General features: G+C 45.2%; 1 protein-coding gene across 1 annotated transcript in view; it reads left to right on the plus strand.

The window, feature by feature from the left end:
• The first annotated feature begins 4,030 nt into the window (after positions 1-4,030).
• The window catches only part of ACAP3 (ArfGAP with coiled-coil, ankyrin repeat and PH domains 3), a 46,865-nt gene continuing 30,114 nt past the window's right edge, over positions 4,031-20,781 (plus strand). Inside the window, exons 1-8 of the mRNA XM_015816050.1 lie at positions 4,031-4,081; positions 5,358-5,477; positions 7,257-7,310; positions 15,706-15,764; positions 15,864-16,047; positions 17,915-17,959; positions 18,332-18,427; positions 19,554-19,646. Of these exons, the coding sequence (XP_015671536.1) occupies positions 5,379-5,477; positions 7,257-7,310; positions 15,706-15,764; positions 15,864-16,047; positions 17,915-17,959; positions 18,332-18,427; positions 19,554-19,646 (630 nt within the window). The 5' untranslated portion in view covers positions 4,031-4,081; positions 5,358-5,378. The remainder of the gene's footprint in view (positions 4,082-5,357; positions 5,478-7,256; positions 7,311-15,705; positions 15,765-15,863; positions 16,048-17,914; positions 17,960-18,331; positions 18,428-19,553; positions 19,647-20,781) is intronic.

Genomic DNA, 20,781 nt, shown 5'->3' on the forward strand with positions numbered 1-20,781 from the left:
GTAACACGGTTGTTAAATGAGCCGGTCTTTCCCGTTGACTTTGCTTGCCGGAAAAGGGGATCGCGTGACCCCCCCGGGACACTGCGACCGTCGTAAGTACAAGCCAGTCGCCAAGCGTCTGAATTTTGATCAGGTGACCCTGGGGACGCTGCAAGGGGCGTACGTGTGAAAAACGGTCGTAGGTCCCTTTTCTCCTTGCTGTCGTAACTTGGAATGGTCCCTAAATGAACCGTTGCAATTTGAGGACTACCTATATGTAGTTGTCCGGCAGATGGAAATCTTCGTTTATTCTCCTTGTAAAATTAGCAGGCATTTCTGAAGGTCTTGTGGGAAAACAGAGCTAAAGGCCCGCTGTCCTCCCTGGAACCACACGGCTCCTTCCTCTGTTTTGCTTCTTCCAGTCCCCTGTTGTTGAACGAAACCAGATCCCGCCTGTCTTATGTAATCCAGATCGGTGATTAATGGCTCGAAGCGTTTTCTCCCGTTTCTTACAGTTTTTGTGATGCTTATTTTTCTTGAAGTTGGGCTTACGTGTCTGGATGCCAAGTTGTCTGGGTGTGAGTGTCTTTTTTTTTTTTTTTGCTCAGAGGGGTATTCTGGCACCCTGTCGTGACTCCAAGGGGCTGCTGCCAACTGGGCCGCAGGAATCGAGCGGTGCTGCCTTGCCCCGTCAGGGAGAGACAGACTGTCTGACGTAGGAATCGCAGGCATCCGGCTTGGGAGTGCCGCGGGGGGCCAAAGTCAATCTGGGTTTGAAAAGGACTCCAGCTGGTCTCGGAGAGGCGAGCTGGATCTACTGTGTTAGAAGGCCCGGCCTTCCGAAGCCTAAAATGGTACTGAGTTGCGTGGCAGATCTCTTGGGAAAGGACCAGAAGTCTTTATCGGAATTCAAGATAAAGAGAATGTCTAGCTTTGGGTTGATGGGGTGCAGTGGGCCACAAAAGCGTTTAGAAGCTTCTTCGTGCCGTCAATTTCCAGGTCTCTCAGGTGGCATGGCTGTTTTGACCTCCGTCGCTACCTCTAAATCTGCCAAGACAGGGATGTTCCCGGTTCTGGGATTCCGGAAGGCTCTATTCCAGGTGCTTTTTTTGACTGATAATATGGTCAGGCCATGTTCTCCAACGGGATGGCAGCTGGTTCCTTCGAAACGTCTTCCTTTGGGCACTTGCTCACCGTCTCTGGTGTTCCTGTTCGCTGAATCTTTCTTGGAAGTCTCCTCCAACCTCACCAAAGGCATCTTTCCAGCATGCCAAAGCTTGTGAGAGTTGGGGAAGAGGTCACGCAACCTCACGTGTCTCTCCCTTCCTGCGGATGCCGTGATCATGAAGTGATCTCTGACTCACCTTCACGAGAGCTTCCAGACGGAGTTCTCCTGCCCCTGGGCCACTGTCACGTCTATAGATTGTCGTTCTGTGTACCAATCACAACTGGATTCCTCTCCTGAAGGCCAGGCTCTTTCTGTCTGCTTCTGCCCCACTTCTCCCTGATGGTAGGAAGCCAGGCAGATCTTTGAGTGTCTGGCTTACTTGGATAGCCAAAAAGGATCCAAAGCAGGAAAGGTGTTAGCTGAATCAGATGGGAAATGCCTTCTTCTGGACGAGGTAGAACGCATCTTTTGGGAATAATTGGGAGTGAGGTGTTTTGGAGAAGTCTTTCTGTTCTTGTGTGTGTGTGTGTGTGTGTGTGACATGAGAGAGAGAAAGAGAAGTGGTGGCTTCTTCTAAACCTGAACTCAGGTGGAGAATACTAACAGAGATGACAGACATAGAGCAGATACACACAAAATGTTCTATGGAACAACTGCCTAATCCGGAGATTTGCTTATGTTCCTCTCTCCGCTGGGTTCAGAAAACAGCCAGATCGATACCTACACAATTTCACCTTCCAAGCATGAGAACACCAAAAAGCTGGGAGTCCCTGGATCCTAGTTTACTCCTGTCCAGTTATTTTCTGTGGGATGGGATGAAAGTTCTGGATCCACCACACAAGTGAGCCAGGAACGGGCTCAACAAAGGTGGCCATAGATCAGGGGTGGGCAACTATGGCCCTTTTGTGACGTACGGACTTTAACTCAGGAATGACGCTGGCTCGGGAATTCTGAGAGTTGAAGTCCATAAAGGGCCCATAATTGCCCACCCCTGTCACCCCTCTCCCTACCACAGAAGGTCTTCTTCTGCTTTGATGCACCCTCTGTTTGAACCACACAGCCCAAGAGATCCTTCAGCTCTCCTCTGAAGTTTCCAGATAGAACTGGGGAAAGTCTACCTTGGAAAATGGATGGGTGATTTGGCTTGGTGTAAAGCAGCGGTTCTCAACCTATGGGTCGCGACCCCATTTGGGGTTGATCGACCATTTCACGGGGGTCGCCAAGCAAGGCTGTCCGCCATTTTTTTCCCCTTTTCCGGCGGGTGCCTTACCTCCCTTGGGCTGGGCCAGCTGGTGGTCGGCCTGCTCCGTCTCTGCCGCTTGCCAGCTATGCCTCGGCTGGCACAGGGGGCGGAACCACGCATGCGCGGCGCTCCCGGGCAGGGAAAGTCCTCGACTTACGACCGGTTTAGTCCTCGACTTACGACCGGTTGGGGGTCGCGGCATTAAAAAGGTTGAGAACCACTGGTGTAAAGCATCTTCCTATGTCCCTGAATTCCAGACCCTAAGAAAACAAGCGCTTGGACTTGAAGGGAGGCATCCACGGTGAGGGCCCACCTACTCAATAGTCCTCCCCGTTCTACTACTACTACAACAGATAGTATTTCTGTTTAAATTCCCGTGGGAGTAAATGAATCAAGAAAAATGGCTTGGATAGAAACCAGGGTCTTCTTTACTTGGTTAGCCGAGATACGTTTCCGTTTAAGGAAGGCGAGGATCTGCCCCCTTCAGCAGAGGGGCAATGCACTCAGCGAAGGAGAATGGAGCTTGCCGAGACGAATGGATGCTGAGAAGAGGAAGCGACCAGAGGGTGGAAACAAGGGGCGTGTGTGACGTCAGGATACTGGAAGAGAGCAAGCCAAGACATTTCACAAGCTCCACGTCCCCCCCCACTTCTCTTCTGCATCACAAACCACACAATTAGGAGCTGCAAACCCCTGGGATTTAGCCAGGCTGGTTGGTAGGTGGGTGGGTGGACGGACAAGTTGGCCCCATGGTTTATTGCTCTTCCAGGAGACAGTTGAAAAGGAACCATTGTCTGCTTCTACCACCAAAAGTGAGCTCCAGAAGAAACATTTATTTATTTTTTTTTCTCTCTCTCTCTCTCTCTCTCTTTTTTTTTGGCTCATCCGTACTTCCAGATTGACTAAATTCTAAGTCCCAGATCTTGGCTTATTAATATTTTTTCCTCTGGAGTGCCTCGGTGTATGCGCATCGTTATGGGGCTGGGGAGGGGAGGGGTAGCCTGCTAACCTATGCTGGAGATTATTCTGGACTATATTTCTTTCAAACAGAGGAAAAACAGACCTTGACCACATGCTATAGAACTCTTCCTCTGAGCCATGGCGAAAGCCGAAGTTCAGGATCTGCTGTTAGACCCTGTGAAATTTGTGCAGTGCGATGTGAAACGAAATTCAGATACAAAGTGGGAGGGGACATTGAAAAGGAATTGTTTTCCTTCCTTCCTTCCTTCCTTCCTTCCTTCCTTCCTTCCTTCCTTCCTTCCTTCCTTCCTTCCTTCCTTCCTTCCTTCCTTCCTCTCTCTCTCTCTCTTCCTTCCCCTCCCTCCCTAGATGACCTCCAAAACATCTCTCCATGGGCCTAACTTACAATATGAGGCCCCAAACTGATAGAGAAGAAGTTCAGAAGTTGAACAGACGAAAGCAATGAAATGAAGCTGATTTAACCGTGGTTGCCGAGCGACTCTCCGAGCCGTCATGAGGCATAGACCTCAACCCAAAGAGGGTTCCCCTTCCTCTGCTCCCATCCTGTCTTTCTGCTGTCACAGTAGTGTCGCTTTCTCCTAGCTTAGTAACTGAGGCTTGTGTTTGGGATGGCAAGCTGGCGTTTTAATCTCCAATTTTTCCTTTTTTGCAGGGCGACCATAGATGAGGTGGAAACAGATGTGGTGGAAATAGAAGTCAAGCTTGATAAGGTAAGAAGGAAAAAGATCTCAGGAACCCATAAGCCTTGGCCAGCGGGAAGAACCAGGGGTTGGGATCACCCTCAATGCAGAAGGCGGAAGGTTGAGGCTGGGCTGCGTGCAATATAATAATAATAATAATAATAATAATAATAATAATAATAATAATAATAATAATAATAATAAATAATAATAATAATAGGAACTGCTTCCATCCTGCGACGATATCTGTAATACCATCCAACATCCACATCTGCCTATCCCAGGTCCTTGGGAAGGACTTGACAGGCAGACAAAAATGCCAAATCCAGTCTGAACATCTGGCTGACTGTGTGATGATGATGATGATTAATAATAATAATAATAATAATAATAATAATAATAGATGGGTGCAGCCAATCAGGAAACACTTATTTGCTTAAGTGCAAATTGTGTGTGTGGCAGCTGGCACACGCGGTTCTCCCAAACAGCGCACCTCTGCCAAACCTCTGCTTTTGATTGTGGGAGATAGATGTGCCACAATTAGTGTGAGCGTCTAATTGCATTTCGGGGCTCCCCCCCCCTCCCTCAGAAGAGCTCCCGTTGCAAATAACGTACAGCTTTGCTTAGCTTTTTGGTCAAAACAAAACCGCACTGCAGAAACTGCCACGTTGCAAGACCGAGCTTGCCTTGCTCGTCCAGAGGCTGACTCGGGAGCCTCCCTACTGCCCATCTGGCCGCCAGATGTGACCGGGAGCTGCATCTGTTTGCTTTTGTTCCCTGGAATCAGATGCAACAGCGCAAAGGAGGCTGCCAGCAACCTAGGCTTGCCTTGGCAGATGCTGGGAGCAGAGCGAGCAAAGGGTCTGGACTCAGATTTTATTTCTTGTCTGGCCCTCGCAAGCCCTTTTGTCTAAAATCAAACTTTTTTGGAAGATTCCAAGTGTCGGGTCTTTTTCCCAGGGTGCAATTGCCAATCTGCCTTTCCCCCAAACCTAGGACACAACTGAATATAATTTCTGGTATAATTTATCACTTGTGCTCCAGGGGTAGTCGCTAGAGGTTTAGAATTCAATTTCCTTTAACAAGGGATTCTGGGAATTGTAGTTCGAACCCCTGGAGTGTCCATGGCACATAAGCATTGGCTGGGCAATAAATCCCAGCTCCCGTTCAGTTGCAAGCTCACCATATTTACTCCTGCCGGACTGATGTGGGAGCTAAAGGCTGATGGACTGGCTCCCACACTAAAAAATAAAATAAAAATGGCATGTCATCACCAGGTGGTCTTCTTTCCTTCTTTCTTTCTCAGCTGGTAAAGCTATGCAGCAACATGGTCGACGCCGGGAAAACGTACATCATCACCAACAAACAGTTTGTCGGTGGCGTGCGAGACCTCTCCCAGCAGTGCAAGAAGGACGAAATGATCTCGGTAAGAAATGAGAGCTTGGAAATTGTGAGGCGTGTACAAAAGGCTGACCCAGCGCAGCATGATTGAGTTCAGACTTGCCGCTGCGGATTTGATGATAGGTTTCCCTTTCTCACAGACTGGGTACAGACTACGACTCTACGACAGTAGAGAGCAAACTGAACACTGTCTGAGGAATTCTGGGGGTTGAAGTCCGCACAGCTCAAAAGGTGTTAAGTTTGGAAAACACAGCTTTGCCATTTCTAAAGAAACTTTGGCCAGAAGCGTTCACAAAAAAACACGCAGATCCTATGAGGTTATGGTTTTATTCTTCTCATGTGAAATCACAGGGGTTAAGGGCCCCGAGAGATCCTAAGATTTGCTGATCTTGCAAGATTTGGAATTCAGTTCCATTTTGTCTTTACTGGGGGATACGGTGATGGGAAAAAAGGCACAAGATGACAGATGGAAGATGGATGCTCAGATAGCCATAGAATAAAGATATTTTCCCGCTATTGTTTTGACTTGTCTGAAAGAAGATGGGATAATGTTATTATCTTTTATTCCAGAGCAGGTTGAAATTAAAATAGGTAGGTAGGTAGGTAGGTAGGTAGGTAGGTAGGTAGATTAGATAGATAGATAGATAGATAGATAGATAGATAGATAGATAGATAGATAGATAGATAGATAGATAGATAGATAGATAGATAGATAGATTTTGATTAAATATTTGGAAGAAGGTCCTCAGGCTTTCAATAGCAGGACAGGTGTCTTAGAAGCAGAGGTAATAGATTTACTGCAGGAGGGTTCAACCTTTGAGGTCAATAGTATAGCTGTACCCACTTACTGAATTTACCCATTTCCTGTGTTGGCACAACATGGGGAAGCAAACAGATGGATGTTCACAATGTGTTAAGCTACTAAAGATTTTACTCTGGTTAGCACAACCAAGGTTAGGGTGGTGGGTGAAAGCACCTGCTGGGTTAAATGTGTCATCTGAAAACAACATATGATTTTATATCTGAGGAACAGATTTGATGTTTGGAATCGTATTTGGAGTTGTTTGAACACACCCCCACTGGCCAGAAATGCAAATATTATTCATGTTCTTAGTAGGCCAGCAGTGACTTAATAAGCATATTGAAGCTTACGTTTGCGATGAATGTTAAAATGTTCTAAATAAAGGCACCAAGTCATACCTGAAAATTGCAAGCAAACGACAACAACCACAACAAAAAAAAAAGGTGAGGAAGAATCCCACACACACATTCCTAGCTCCCTGCATTTTGGGTGCAAAAGAATAAATAGAAATGAAATGTTTGGCTTTTGTAACTCGCAATTAAGCCACACACACACACACACACACATCCACAGATTCCGTATGTAGCTAAAAATATCTGAGGCATTGGATGCCTTAAGAAATTGTGTTGTTTTCTAACAAGGCAGAATGCGAAGCTGCTGGCGGCTCTTGAACTAGGTCATTGAGCATCCATTATTTGGGAGAGGGGAGACAGGCACGGGGAGGAGATGAGCTTGGGGGGGGGCTTTAGGACACCCCTCCAGGGGCGGCTCCTTTACATTTGGGGGGCTGCAGTTTCATGTCAAATAACACGCTCTGCGTGGAACGAGCCTTCGAGCAGAATACGCTCTACCACTTGATAGAGGGTTCCTCAGTTACAATCCATCCATTCTATATGAGAGGTGGGATGCTGCAATGCAGATAATGGTCCTTTCTGTAGATATCTGATGCATGGAAGTAGGCCCCCCCTGTATTATTATATATATATATTTTGCCTTCTGCAGGAATGCTTGGATAAATTTGGAGACAGTTTGCAGGAAATGGTCAACTATCACATGGTGAGTGGCGTCCTTTCCCAAGCTGCTTTCTGTGCAGAGATGTTCAACGGATGTTCTTGAAGTCATCTGAATGAGGAGTTCCAGAACATAATAGTGGGTCGATGTAGACCAGTATCTCTCTAGCCCAACAGCCAGATAATCGGGGAAGGGGTGTGTAATAAGAGATCCCTTTGATCTTCATGTGGGGTGAACTCTACCGGTTGTGACAGGGATCGACTTAAAAAGCATAGAATACCTTTTTGACCTAGAAGGATGGCAGATTTTTTGTAGACCTCAGAACTTAAAGTAATCGAACATTCCCGTCACGCGACTCACAAATTTATATGTAAAAATACGTCGACAAAAAAATTTTCCTGGGTAAGATGGGGGTATGTTAACTATTTGGTCAGAAGATAGGCTGATCTTTTTCTTGCTAGACCCTGCAGTGGATCCTTTTCAGATCCGTTGAAATCGGTGAACCCACATTCTAGGTATGGTGAGAAAAAGGTGAAGGAAGGAGGAGGATCTAATACTTTGGGTGGACAAATAGAAATCCTCTCCCCAAATGATGTTAACAACATTCTGCTGTTTTTCTGTGTACCCCAGTCAGTACTCTACATACCAAGGGTCTCCAACCTTGACCACTTTAAGACCTGTGGACTTCAGCTCCCAGAATTCCCTGCTGGCTGGGGAATTCTGGGAGTTGGAAGTCCACAGGCCTTAAGGTTGCCGAGCTTGGAGATCCCTGCTGTAAACTATATAACCAGCACTCTTTTTCTGCCTCTTTTATTTATTTATTTATTTATTTATTTATTTATTATTCGAATTTATATCCCGCCCTTCTCCTTGCGGACTCAGGGCGGCTGACAATCAATTAAAAACACCACTAACAATCACAAAGTTAAAATTAATTAAAATGAAATATTTAAATTGTCTGATTAAAATATAATTAAAAACCCCTCTAAAAAACCCCTCTTAAAAATTATCCTAGGCCAATCCTGCTTGTTGGAACAGCCATGTCTTGAGGGCGCGGCGGAAGGAAGGGAGATCAGGGATCACCCTGATCTCTGGGGGCAGCTCATTCCAGAGGGTGGGAGCTCCCACAGAGAAGGCCCTCCCCCTTGGGGTCGCCAGCCGGCACTGTCTGGCCGACGGCACCCCGAGGAGACCCACCCTGTGGGAGCGTACAGGCCGATGGGAGGTAATCTGTGGCAGGAGGCGGTCTCGAAGGTAACCAGGTCCGCTGCCATGGAGCGCCTTAAAGATGATAGTCAGCACCTTGAAGCGCATGCCCAGATAAAAAGGAAAATAAAAGGTGAAACATTTGGGATATTTTTCCCTTTCCATTGTTTCAGATTTTAATTAGTGGATTAATTAAAAAGGAGAACCTCTCACAGCCCACTGAAATGTCCCCATATTATGTCCCCACATTATAGTCCTGTCTTTGAAAGTTTGCTCATATTTTCCTGATCCTTTTCCAAGCCCTTTTAATTTTTATTTATTTTATTTATTTTTATTTTTTATTTTTATTTTACATAAACTTATATGCCGCCCTTCTCCCTATAGGACTCAGGGCGGCTTACAGCATATTAAAACACACAAACGCCATCCCCCATAAAACCAATTAAAAACCAAATATTTGTCGCTGTATAGTTATTAAGATTCGAATTAAAATTGTCCCTATTTAAAATTCTCCCTAGGCCAGACTATTCCATATCCTTCTCTGATTGAATTATTATGTGTCTTGAAGTCAGACGAGGACTCCTAATGACCAAATAGTTGTTGTTTTTTCCCCCAGGACAGTCTCTCCCCTTTCTCTATCCTTCTCTAGAAATGTGATATTCTGATTTATAAGTTAGCATTTCTGTGACATCAGGAGCCCCCTCCCTCTTGAGGTAACGGGACATCCCCCTCTGATTAAGAGATAGACACATCGCTTTTTAAGATCTTAAGAAAGGGAGAGGGGGGAAAAATCAGGTCTACTTTGGAAACACCACCGGGGGGGGGCTGGTTTACTGTATGCACACAACGTAAAACTTGGAGTTTCATGTAAACACATTGAGTGGGTAATCAAGTAGCCCCGTCCCGAACCCCTACCCAAGGGATCTTCGACGACTGAATCGGACCTCTGCCGGTTTTGAGAGGAAACGTCGGCTTCAGGTCTGTCTCCCTCACCTGCTGAGCCTTCCTAATGCTAGCTCTTGGGAGGGGAAAAGGAGAAGATTTTGCTCCCAGGGGTTAGTCGGTCTGCGCAGGGTGGAGCCTTGGTTTTTCCTCTCCCCCCACCCCCCTTATGTTGATGGATTGAAATCGGTCTCTGGAGGCAGGGAAGGGACGGTATAAAATCTGTCACTGAGAGAAAAGGGGCAAAAAAAAAAAAGGGGGGGGAGGGCTTCCTTTCCTTAACTGGATTCCGAAAGGGAAGGAAATGCAAAGCAATCCAGGCTTTTAATTTCTGCAGGCCCGCTTTGCGGTTGCCGTCCGTCCGTTTCCTCTGCGAGGACGGGGGAAATCCAGTTGAAAATTCTTCCCCCAGGACTTCTGAACATCTGTCATGGCAACAGTGGAGATTCAGGAGCAGAATGCGGCGAGGGGAGTGGGGAATCGGCACCGCCAGGGCACTTGTGGGTGCCTGGGTGAGTGCAAGGGAAGCCAGGATTTCTCCCTCTTTGCTGGGGGGGGGGGGACGCCTCTGTCTCCTTCTGCCCCGGGCGCAGGCCAGCCATGCAAAAGAATGAGTTCCAGGATGTCCCTCTTTGGAGATAACTGGTTCCACGGCTTCTTCTCGAGCAAGGCCCCTTGTACCTATCCCCATGGAAGGTGGACTTTGCCGCCTGTGTGAGTGTCAAATCCCCTCTCTCTACAGCCTGGGAAACAGTTGCAGGAGAAATCTGCCCGCTTGCTAGGGAATCAGAACAGGGCACAATTCTTCGGCTCCCCGTGGCTCGCTCACTCAGAGCAGACTAATTCCACAAGGGGGTGATGCGCTCTTAAGAGGTCTGTAGGCTGACTCGGCTTCCAAACGCTTAATTTGATTAGCTTGGTGGGGCTTCTGCTCTTCTGGTGCTTGCTGGGAGGGCATCGATGGAGTCCTGCGGCTGTACGTTTATTTTTGCTCGCGGCCGACGCTGGCACGAGGAGTGGGCTGGAGTGGAGAAAAGAGAAAGAGAAAAAGAGACCTTAGCAAGTCTGCTCTGATAGGGTTGGACCTTCTGCGAGATCCTGGCAAGGACGGAACCCTTTTCTGAAGCCCCTTCCCTTTTCCCCCTTATAAACCTTCTGTCATGTGTATTGTATACTGTACAAGAAACTATTGTATACAGTTAAAGAAAGAGAAAAAAAGGGGCATAAATTAGAGAGGCAGAATTGTTAAGCAAAACTCTAGAAAAGGACTGTAACTCTTCTACCCTTCAGGATGATAAAAAAACCAGTTATCAGTGGCCCTGCAGCTCCCAGTTTAAACAAATAAAGGGTGAATCCTCCACTGAGGCTGAACTCTTGTCTGGAAGACATTCATGTGGGCTGAATACTGTATATTCTTGCTTTGATACCTTCACTGAAAAAAAAAACCAGGAAGAATAATGAATGGACAAACAACCAAAGGATGCTATTAAAGTCCCTGCAGGTGGGGAATTGATGGCCCCAATACTCAAGGAATCTTTGCTTGCAGAAAGTTAGCATGCCAGGAAGAAGGGCTGCAACTGGTGGGCTGGTTTTCTGGCTGCTGGATGGGTCTGTAGGCACGCTTTAACCTTTGTTGGATGGAGAAGCATTAAAAGACGCGTCCTGCTTTCTAAAGAAAACCAAAAGACTGTTCTGAAAGGTTTGCATTGTGTGAAACCATCAGCCACGTGGGGAGGCTACCTGGCATCTCTCTGAATGTTTCCCCCTAAGCTGCCTCTAACAAAACTACAAGGAGGAGGGTGAGCGGTTGATTTTGTTTGTTATGCCCTTTGGGTTGATACCCCCATTTTAGAGTACTCCCTTTTCTTAAAGGAGGAGATCCATTGCAACTCTGTGTGAATTACTACTCTCAGCCCACTTATGATTCAGTGAGCAGGCATGAGAGAGCGCCAGGCTGGGGAACATAACCGAATAACAGAGTTGGAAGGGATACTGCAAATCTTCTAGTCCCAACCCTCTCCCTGCTCAAGCAGGAAACCTTACACCATTTCAGACAAATGCTTGTCCAATCTCTTCTTAAAAACCTCCAGTGATGGAGCACCCACAACTTCTGGAGACAACCCAGTTCCACTGATTAATTGTTCTAGCTGTCAGGGAGTTTCTCCTTAGTTCTAGGTTGCTTCTCTCCTTGGTTAGCTTCCATCCGTTGCTTCTTGTCCTACCTTCAGGGGCTTTGGAAAATAGGTTGACCCCCTCTTCTTTGGGGCAGCCCCTCAGATATTGGCACACTGCTATCATGCCACCTCTCGTCCTTCTCTTCACTAGACTATCCATACCCAATTCCTGCAACCGTTCTTCGTATGTTTTAGCCTCCAGCCCCTTAATCATCTTTATTGTGTTCTCTGCACTCTTTTGAAGAGCAACAAAGAAGCTGGTTTAGTCTAGACCAGGGGTGTCCATCCTTGGCAACTTGAAGACTTGTGGGCTTCGACTCCCAGAATTCCCCAGCCAACATGAAATGGTTGGCTGGGGAATTCTGGGAATTGGAAGTCCACAAATCTTCAAGTTGCCAAGGTTGGACACCCCTGGTCTTCTAGACAGTAAAAAGTAGGACCTATGATCAGTTTAACTCTGGCTTGAGCAGAAGAATACCCAGAAACATCTCTTCTAAATCTTCTAATGAATACAGATTGATTATTTTTAGCTTATTTTTAGCTGTTGCAACTTAGGCAATGAAGTAATGCTATGTGAGACATCAGCTCGGAAGCTAATTTATGTTTCTTGTTCTTCTGAAGCTGAAATCGCTAACACTGGGGACACGCACTCCCAAAAGAATGTAAAAAACACGGAAGATGAACCATTACTTCTACAAAATAAAGAGGGGTTTTTTTTTAAGAGAACGGCAAGCTTTCTAGTTAATTGGTTCCACTTTCACCCCCACTGCCCTCACTGGAAAAATATTGTGTGATGCCATCCTGAAATTTTGGCACCCCAAGACTGGCTTAGGTTGACTTTATGATTGGGCCGGTCTTGGAGCCGGGAGTTAATCTGAGAGGAACATCTCCATCTAAAGTGACCAGTGCTGAGTGATTCACATCCTAAAATCTTGGTGATTACTTTGGAGCTGGGTGGGCAAAAGAAACAGACTTTCTGGAAACTTTTATTTTATACAATCAGCTCCAAGTCTAGTTGGGAAGCCAAAAAAACGACTTGAGAAGTTTAAAAAGCATCGGGGTTTTTTTTTTTTTTTTAAGGTGAAGCCAAGTTCTTTTTAAATATAAATATTTAATTCTTTTTTGGGGGGAAATAATATTCACCTCTCTGCAAATTATCTCTAGGTGATCTTATCGAAGTTTGAAAGCCGATCTTTCAAATAGCTGTTTCTGTGACTTTTATCCGTGTGGTGGATGGGAAGTAGGATTTTTTAAAAAATCCCACAATTTTTCGCAAATCACTTTTGTGAACTCTTGTGCTGTTCCAGAACTGAGTTGAACATCTTTACCCTGCTTGCTAGTTTAAATCATCTAACCTGGACACCATCGTTCCACTGTGGGATGGAGAGTTCCACAGGTTAATTAAGAAGTCTGGGTTAACTGTGGCATTCTAATATTAAGTAGGAAAATGTTGTCAGTTTTTCCTATTTGTTCCACTTGTGAACTTTTCCCAAGTCATTGTTTTCTTGAATTGTTGTCAATTGTTGTCAGAAGATTCGGGCAATTCAAATGGGTATAAATATTTATTGCAAGCTTAAGCTCTCTACAAGAATCTACTGAATTACTAACAGTTAAGGGAAATTGAGTGGGGAATTAAGAATAGAAAGGAATTCAAGGTGGGCTGGAGTTAGATTCCTTGTGGGCGTGCAGGAACTCATGACTGATGATGCATTTGACCCCTCCCTCCCTCGGGCTCAGCCTAGTCATCCTACATCTGTGTTTCAATTAAATTAAACCAGATCATTAAACCCCTCAAAAATGGTGTGCCCGTGATTTAGTGGACTTCGGGAGAAGAAGCCAATTCTGAGTAAGAAGAAAGGACTGGAAATTAGTGTGTGGAAGCAATGGAGATTTTTGCCCTGTGCCAACCCTCCCATTTGGCTGCCTGAAGCTGATGGATTTGTTGAAATCGGGACCCGTAAACAACAACATTCTGCTCTTTCGCAATGTCTTCAGTCTACTGCCATCTCCTGTTTGTCATCTTCAGCAGCCAAGATGGGAGCGATGGGTCTAGATGTGGCTATAGGTGGATTGGACAGAAATGCAGGCCTGTAGATTCTCAGTTTGCTCAATCTCAGTCTGAATCTCAGAATGGAGAATCCTCAGCAAACATCCCTTCTTTTATCTTAACCTTTCTGAAGAAGATGACCTAGGTCTGGAAAAGGATGGAAATTAGTCAAATTGTTTTTGAAGATTTCTTCACCTGGAGGTGAAAATGAACTTTTTCCCTTTATGGTTGCGACGAACTATCTTGCAATTGTGTTAGGCATCCCTGTGCTGTTGGAATCTTTGGGCATAGACTTCGTGTCTGATTTTCACCCGCATCACCAGGGCAAAAATGGCAAAAGGCAAGCTGGGTGGTCTTTCAACCTTCGTAAATGCTTGCGTCTGTTTACGTTTAAAAACCCACTCAGGACCATTTTTCAAGCTCTTGGGCTAGATTCCCCTTGGCCAAAGACTTCAAGGGTGTGTAATTGCCTGTGTACCCCTTTGCCAGCAGGATGATGGGTGCTCCGGGCCTCTGCTCGCAAAAGGCTTGTCTTTTGAAGGATTTTTTTTCCAAATCATATCGCAGGAAAACCATACTTGAATAAACAAAACATTTGTGTTATTTCAAGTGTGGAGGATGTGAATGCCAGAGCTTTGGGGCACAGAGGAGGAAAGTGTGTGCATGTACCCAGGGGGATACTGGAGTTTTCAGAAGTCAAAAGAATTTGTGGGAGGAGAAAAAGGATATTTTTCTCTTCTTTTCTGAAGAAAACCCACAGACCCCGCTTGGTGTGGGTACTAGCTCTGTGGCCAAGTTAGCCTCGAAAAAGTAGGACCAGGTTCAGTTTTGGGAGGGAAAGCCAATACGAACGCCCCAAGAAGCAGCTTCCGGAACAAGGCAAGGGGATACTGCTTCTATCCCGTTGCCAGAAAAATGACAGGAGCCAGAAACCTAATGTGGGGGCTGGAGGCTGGCTGGAAGTTGAAACTGGAGAATTGTTCCCACCTTCTTATAAAAAAAAAGAAAGGATTTAAAAAGACAAAAAGAAAGTAGCATTATATTAATATAAAAAGCAGGAGAAGACAGGACGGGTTATTTATTTTATTTTATTTATTTATTTATTCGATTTATATCCCGCCCTTCTCCTTACCGGACTCAGGGCGGCTGACAGCCTTATAAAACCAATGCTACAATAAATACCTAATTTAAAACCAAATTAAAAAGAAATATTTGCTATGGGTTAAATAGCCTTTGAAGTTGGCCTAGAAACATTAAGATGTTGAGAAAAGGTTTGATGGTCGAATAAGTAAAAGAAATGAAAAGGTATTAAATACGCCGTCATCGCAGATTTCGACAAATTAGAAACAGCTGGGGCCAGCAAAGATATTGGCCTCTGGAATGAGGGTGCCCTCTATAGGAAAAGGTGGGGAATGCAACTGGTTTTGTTTATCCCCTTCAATTTCTTGATTGATTTTTGTTTTTAAAGCTGTTTTTTTTTTTTTATTTTATTTTATTTATTTTATTATTCGAATTTATATCCCGCCCTTCTCCTTGCGGACTCAGGGCGGCTGACAATCAATTAATGGTATTTTAACTGCTGGTTGTTGGTTTATTAGCTGGTTTGGCTGCCTTCCAGACAGAACAGCAGCGTATCCTTTTTATCAGTAGACATACAAATAAAAATTGTAATTCAGTGGGGCAGGGTGTCGTATATTTTGGAGTGGACCAAAGGCACCCCTTCTTTGGACAATTAATCAATGGGCATTCCCTTGTGGAAAATAGAATGAGGACAATTAGGCCTGGAACTTCCAGGCTTAGAAGTAGTCTATCTCTAAGTAATGCTGTGGGGGGGGAACAAAATGGGGCACTGCTATTGATTGTTCTACTTGTGGGCTCCTCCGAGACATATGCTTAGTGCTGTGGACTAGATCCAACAGGACACTTATTTTGTCTTTTAGCAAATGGCTTATGTTAACAGTCCTCCATTTAAAAACCATGGGATTGCTGGAACAATCCAGAATTCAATGCTTTTTGATGGCCTTACTTGCTTTTTCCCCCCTTCTCTGCTTGCTCTTTCCTCTATCGTTAGATCCTTTTCGACCAAGCTCAGAGGTCTGTCCGGCAACAGTTGAACAACTTTGTGAAGGAGTGAGTATCTGGTCCCCCTGGCCATTTTTGATGTTGAGTGGGCTGCTGAAGTCAAGAACGCTAACGGCCACCACCTTGCTTTTGCTTTGCTTTTTGCAGGGATGTCCGCAAGTTTAAGGAGACCAAAAAACAGTTTGATAAAGTCCGAGAAGACATGGAGATCGCCTTGGTCAAGAATGCCCAAGCCCCGCGGCACAAGCCCCACGAAGTAGAAGAGGCCACGGGCACCTTGACCATCACCAGGAAATGCTTCCGGCACTTGGCCCTGGATTACGTCTTGCAGGTGAGTTTTTTAAGGTGGCTTCCTGGAAATTAGGCGGACGCGCTGAAGCTGTTCCTTTCAAGACGGACTGTTTTGTTCTCCCCTTGAGTTTTCATCCTTTGGCCCGCTTTGGCATTAGCGTGAGCGTTGCTTTTTGAAAAACACGGTGCTTTGGAAAGAAGCCCAACTTTTTGTGGGTTGGGGGGGGAAGTCCCAGGTTGGAAAACTCCACTCCGTTGAGCAAGAGACAGGAAATAGGAAACAGTTCCTGACCCACATGTTTGCTATAAATTGGGCTGAATCGGGCTTAATATGATCGTTTTACTTCCTTATCCGGCTTCCTCTTAATGTGGATCTGGATATGTTGTCGTATCTGAAACGGTCTCTGGACTGAGTTGTCTTTTCCTGGCTTTCCGCTACTTCACCCCACCCTAGATTCCAGGCTAATATTGATCCAAGGGGCTTCGCTGCCCTCCCTTCTCCGCTCCCCCCCTTGTAAAAGGGAGCCATCTGCCAACCCCTTCTGTCTCATCCTGGGACAGCATGTGGAGTCATATCCTGTGGATTTGTAGGAATGAGCAGCAAACTGGCTCTGGGGAAAACACTGGGAAGCAAAAAAACCAGGAACCTTGAACCATTCTCTGCATCGGATAACCTGCTGCTGACCAAAAGGGAGGGGACAGCTGTTTTAGCTCCTGGAAGCATTTTTATTTTTTTTTTAAAGCCTGGTTGAACAGTCCATTTTAGCTTAGTAGCCTGCCGGAAAGGGTTCCACTACTACAATTGCCGTCATTCCGGATATTGGCCATGCTGGCAGTGGCTGAAGGGAGTTGTATTCTAACAATCTGCGTTCCCTTTCCCATTTTAAAGGCAGCCAGAGTAGAATCAAACCATTAAAATCATGTTCTGCTCTTCTTTGTCTCTAATGCTTGTTACTTAGCTGTCATCTCCCTTTTTAACCAGGAGACTGTACTGTCTATGCTCCTGTTTAATAGATGTTGATGGATCTGCCCATCTATTATGAATTGCTCACTTCAAGGGTCACAGGTAGATGACCTCCCACCTCTTCTGGTTTACTGCTTCTGCCAAATCGGCTTCAGTGGTCAATGTGGGTGGATTTTCCAAATGGAATCAATATAAGGAACGGCTGCTGGAATTGGGTCTGTCTAGTTTAATGAAGAGAAGGACGAGGGCAGACATGATAACAGTGTTCCAATATCTCAGGGGCTGCCCCAAAGAAGAGGGAGTCAAGCTCTTCTTCAAAGTATCTGAAGGCAGGACAAGAAGCAACGGATGGAAACTAACAAAAGAGAGAAGCAACCTAGAACTAAGGAGAAATTGACAGAATAATTAACCAGTGGAACAACCTGCCTCTAGAAGCTATGCATGCTCCAACACTGAATGTTTTTAAGAAGAGTCTGGACAGCCATTTGTCCGAAATGGTGTAGGGTTTCCTGCCTGAGCAGGGGGTTGGACTAGATGACCTCCAAGGTCCCTTCCATCTTTATTATTACTATTATTATTACTACTTGAATTCAAGGGGATCCAACAAGAAAGTAACACTTTGGGACTTGTGGTAAAAACTTTGTTCAGGACTGTGCTCTGAACATTGTGACTGGACTGTTTTTAGCCCCCCACACACCTCCTTCACACTTCTGCAAAGCCAAACATGGCAATAAAATGTTCGTGTAGATTCTGCCGTCTTTGGCTCGTCCAGTTCCGTTTATCAAGAGCATCCAAGACCGTACAGCAAAAATGTTGAGCTGATATTTATTTATTTTTTACAGATTGGTATTAGAAATTTTAATTTATAGTGATCCCTCTCGTTTATTTCAGATTTGTTGGCCCTTGGCGAAATTTAGCCTCACCCATTTTTGTTTCATTACAGATCAACGTTCTCCAGGCCAAGAAGAAATTCGAAATTCTGGATGCCGTAAGAATGTTATTAAGCTCATCCTTCTTGCTTCCCCGCCCCGCAGCTAACCTACAAATGATGATAAAGGGTTCATCAGTGGGGAGGCTGTAAACCAGATTAAACCTCTCCCACACATGGAGGAGAGGATGGTTTGGGTGGCCTTCTCCGAGAAGAGGACCTCCTCCGTGTCCTGGAGGGAAATCTTCCAGCCTCATTTTAAGAGCGAGATCTCCCTTTCCCCCTCAAGGGAATGCCTCTCTAGATCCACCTTGGAAGAGGCATTTCCATTTCTTCCCTTTTCGGAGAAGGCCTCAGATACACAGAAGTGCCCCAAAGGGCCACAGGTCCCCTAGGAGTGGGTCGTAAACGGACTTCCTGTCTTCCTTGCAGATGCTTTCCTTTATGCACGCCCAATACACCTTTTTCCAGCAAGGTTACAGCCTCCTGCACGAATTGGATCCTTACATGAAGAAACTAGCCACTGAGGTGAGGAAGCAATTGAGTCTTCCATGTGTTTTTGTGTGTGTGTGTGTGTGTCTGTGTGTGTGAAATTGTAGAAAACCAAAGCCAGGGAAAGGAGATGGGGAGGAATAAAAGTGTGTGTCAAAGCTGGGTGAAGGGAACTAAAGGCCAAAAGAGAGTTGTGGAAGGAAAGAACTTTAGGAGACTCATGTACAATTTCAAGGCTCCGCCCTTTGTCCACTGGCTGTTGAGCTTCAGGCCTTCAGCTCTGGACCTTCCTCTTGAGACCGACTCATGTTCCTCACCTGAGTTCAAGAGAAGACGCCAAGAAAGTAAGGTTGCCTGGTCCTTCAGCCGGTAGTTTTTCCTTGGCAGCTGCCCATACCGTTCCTGGATTGCTGTTGGGGTCCTTGGGGTCACCCAAAGGGCAGCTAAGCTAGTTGGCGTGCACTTCGCTTGGCTCCCGACATCCCGTAGTTTAATTAAATGGAAGCATCTTTCAGTAGGCTTAGGGGAAAAAAAATCCAGTCAGTGTTNNTCTTTCTTTCTTTCTTTCTTTCTTTCTTTCTTTCTTTCTTTCTTTCTTTCTTTCAATTTTCCAGATATTGGTTTGAAATCCTTTCTTTCTTTCTTTCTTTCTTTCTTTCTTTCTTTCTTTCTTTCTTTCTTTCTTTCTCTTTTTTTCTCTCATTCTTTTCTTTCTTCCTTCTCTTTCTTTTCTTTCTTTCTTTTTTCTTTCTTTCTTTCTTCTTTCTTTCTTTCTTTCTCTTTCTTTCTCTTTCTTTCTCTCATTCTTTTCTTTCTTCCTTCTCTTTCTTTTCTTTCTTTCTTTCTTTCTTTTTTCTTTCTTTCTTTCTTTCTTTCTTTCTTTCTTTCTTTCTTTCTTTCTTTCTTTCTTTCTTTCTTTCTTTCTTTCTTCCTTCCTTCCTTCCTTCCTTTCCCTACACTCTACTGCATGGGGGGAGAGAAGGGAGGGTATGCTTTGGGCTACCCCTACCTATGTGACTTTTAGCCTTGCCCACCGTGGGGTCTCATGTGGTCACTGGGAAAAAGATAGTTCTGCTTGGCCCGAGAGAGAGAGAGAAATTGAGAGAGCAGAAAATAAGTCTGTCTCCCTCTGCCTTACGTTTCTCCCCATTCACCCTTGAAGCTGGACCAGTTGGTGATCGACTCGGCTGTGGAGAAGAGGGAAATGGAGCATAAACACGCCCTTATTCAGCAACGGGTGAGTCTGAATCCCGAAGTCACACAAGCGGAGATGCAGCGTCCTGCTTTCAGAAATAATCAGCCTGGTGCCTCAAAGAAATGTAGCCAAGCATGACGTGAAAACTCTGCTGGCTCCTCTCTTCTCAGACCCAGGCATCTGGTTAGATAAATTGGATCAGGCTTGGGTATGAGAAGGTGTTTGCTTTCCTGGATTAGAAGTTCTCTCTGGGTTAGAATCCCCTTTCAGACAAGAGCTGGCTTCACTGCGCCAGGGAAAAATACATTTTCTTTTGCCACCCCAATAGATAAGAATGGGTCAGTTTAGGTCAGAATCTATATTCTCCCTTGAGCTTCCTGTCCATAAAAGATTTAAAAAAATGTAGGCAGGGGTGGGCAACCGCGTGGACTTTACATCCTGTGGACTTCAAATCCCAGAATTACCGAGCCAGTAATTACGCTATAATTAAGCAGAAGGGTTAAATTCTAAAGCTCTTCTTTTTTTAAAAAAATAAATAAATTGAAATTTGCAGTTTTCATGCAAGATGCACCACCCTGACAAAAATATCTCTGCTGTATACTTGTAGTACAGAACTGTCTGATGACTTGAGAATAAATCCCACTGGATTTGAGAATTGTATATGAAGGCTCTGTACCACTCTTTTAGCTTGGAAGGAAAAGATTCCCACCAACGATGAAGAAACAAAAGTTTTCTCTTACCTTCTCCTCGCACATCTGCCCAGTGGGCTTCTTCCCCTCTTCTCCTGGCCCAGCCTGCTCTTATCAGCCAGCAGATAATCAAGAGCTGGAGTCTTGGCCCACAGGGTTGGGTCTTGCCGTAGGGCCACGTCAGACGGTGGCATTAAATTGTTTCCTGGACCTGAGATCTGAGAGAGGAGGAGAGGAAGAATCAGCATTTCTGTCTCCAGTATTAATGTTATCTTATCAGGGAAGGTGGTGCATGCAGAGATGAGGGAAAAAAAAGTAGACCATGGCTAATCTGTGGTTTTGGAACTGAAATCTCACCATGCAAAATGGCACTGGTGAAGAAAGACATTTGGCCAAACAATTGCTTGTTGTGCATTTTATACTTATATGGAGAGAGATGCTGCATTACTGTCAATTACTTCTGACTTTCCTAATTTGTGGTCTTGTCGTAGCCTAAATTGGGGGGG

This window comes from Protobothrops mucrosquamatus, unplaced genomic scaffold, assembly GCF_001527695.2.
Source record: "Protobothrops mucrosquamatus isolate PMUCROS unplaced genomic scaffold, P.Mucros_1.0 scaffold397, whole genome shotgun sequence".
In the NCBI taxonomy this organism is placed as follows: domain Eukaryota; kingdom Metazoa; phylum Chordata; class Lepidosauria; order Squamata; family Viperidae; genus Protobothrops; species Protobothrops mucrosquamatus.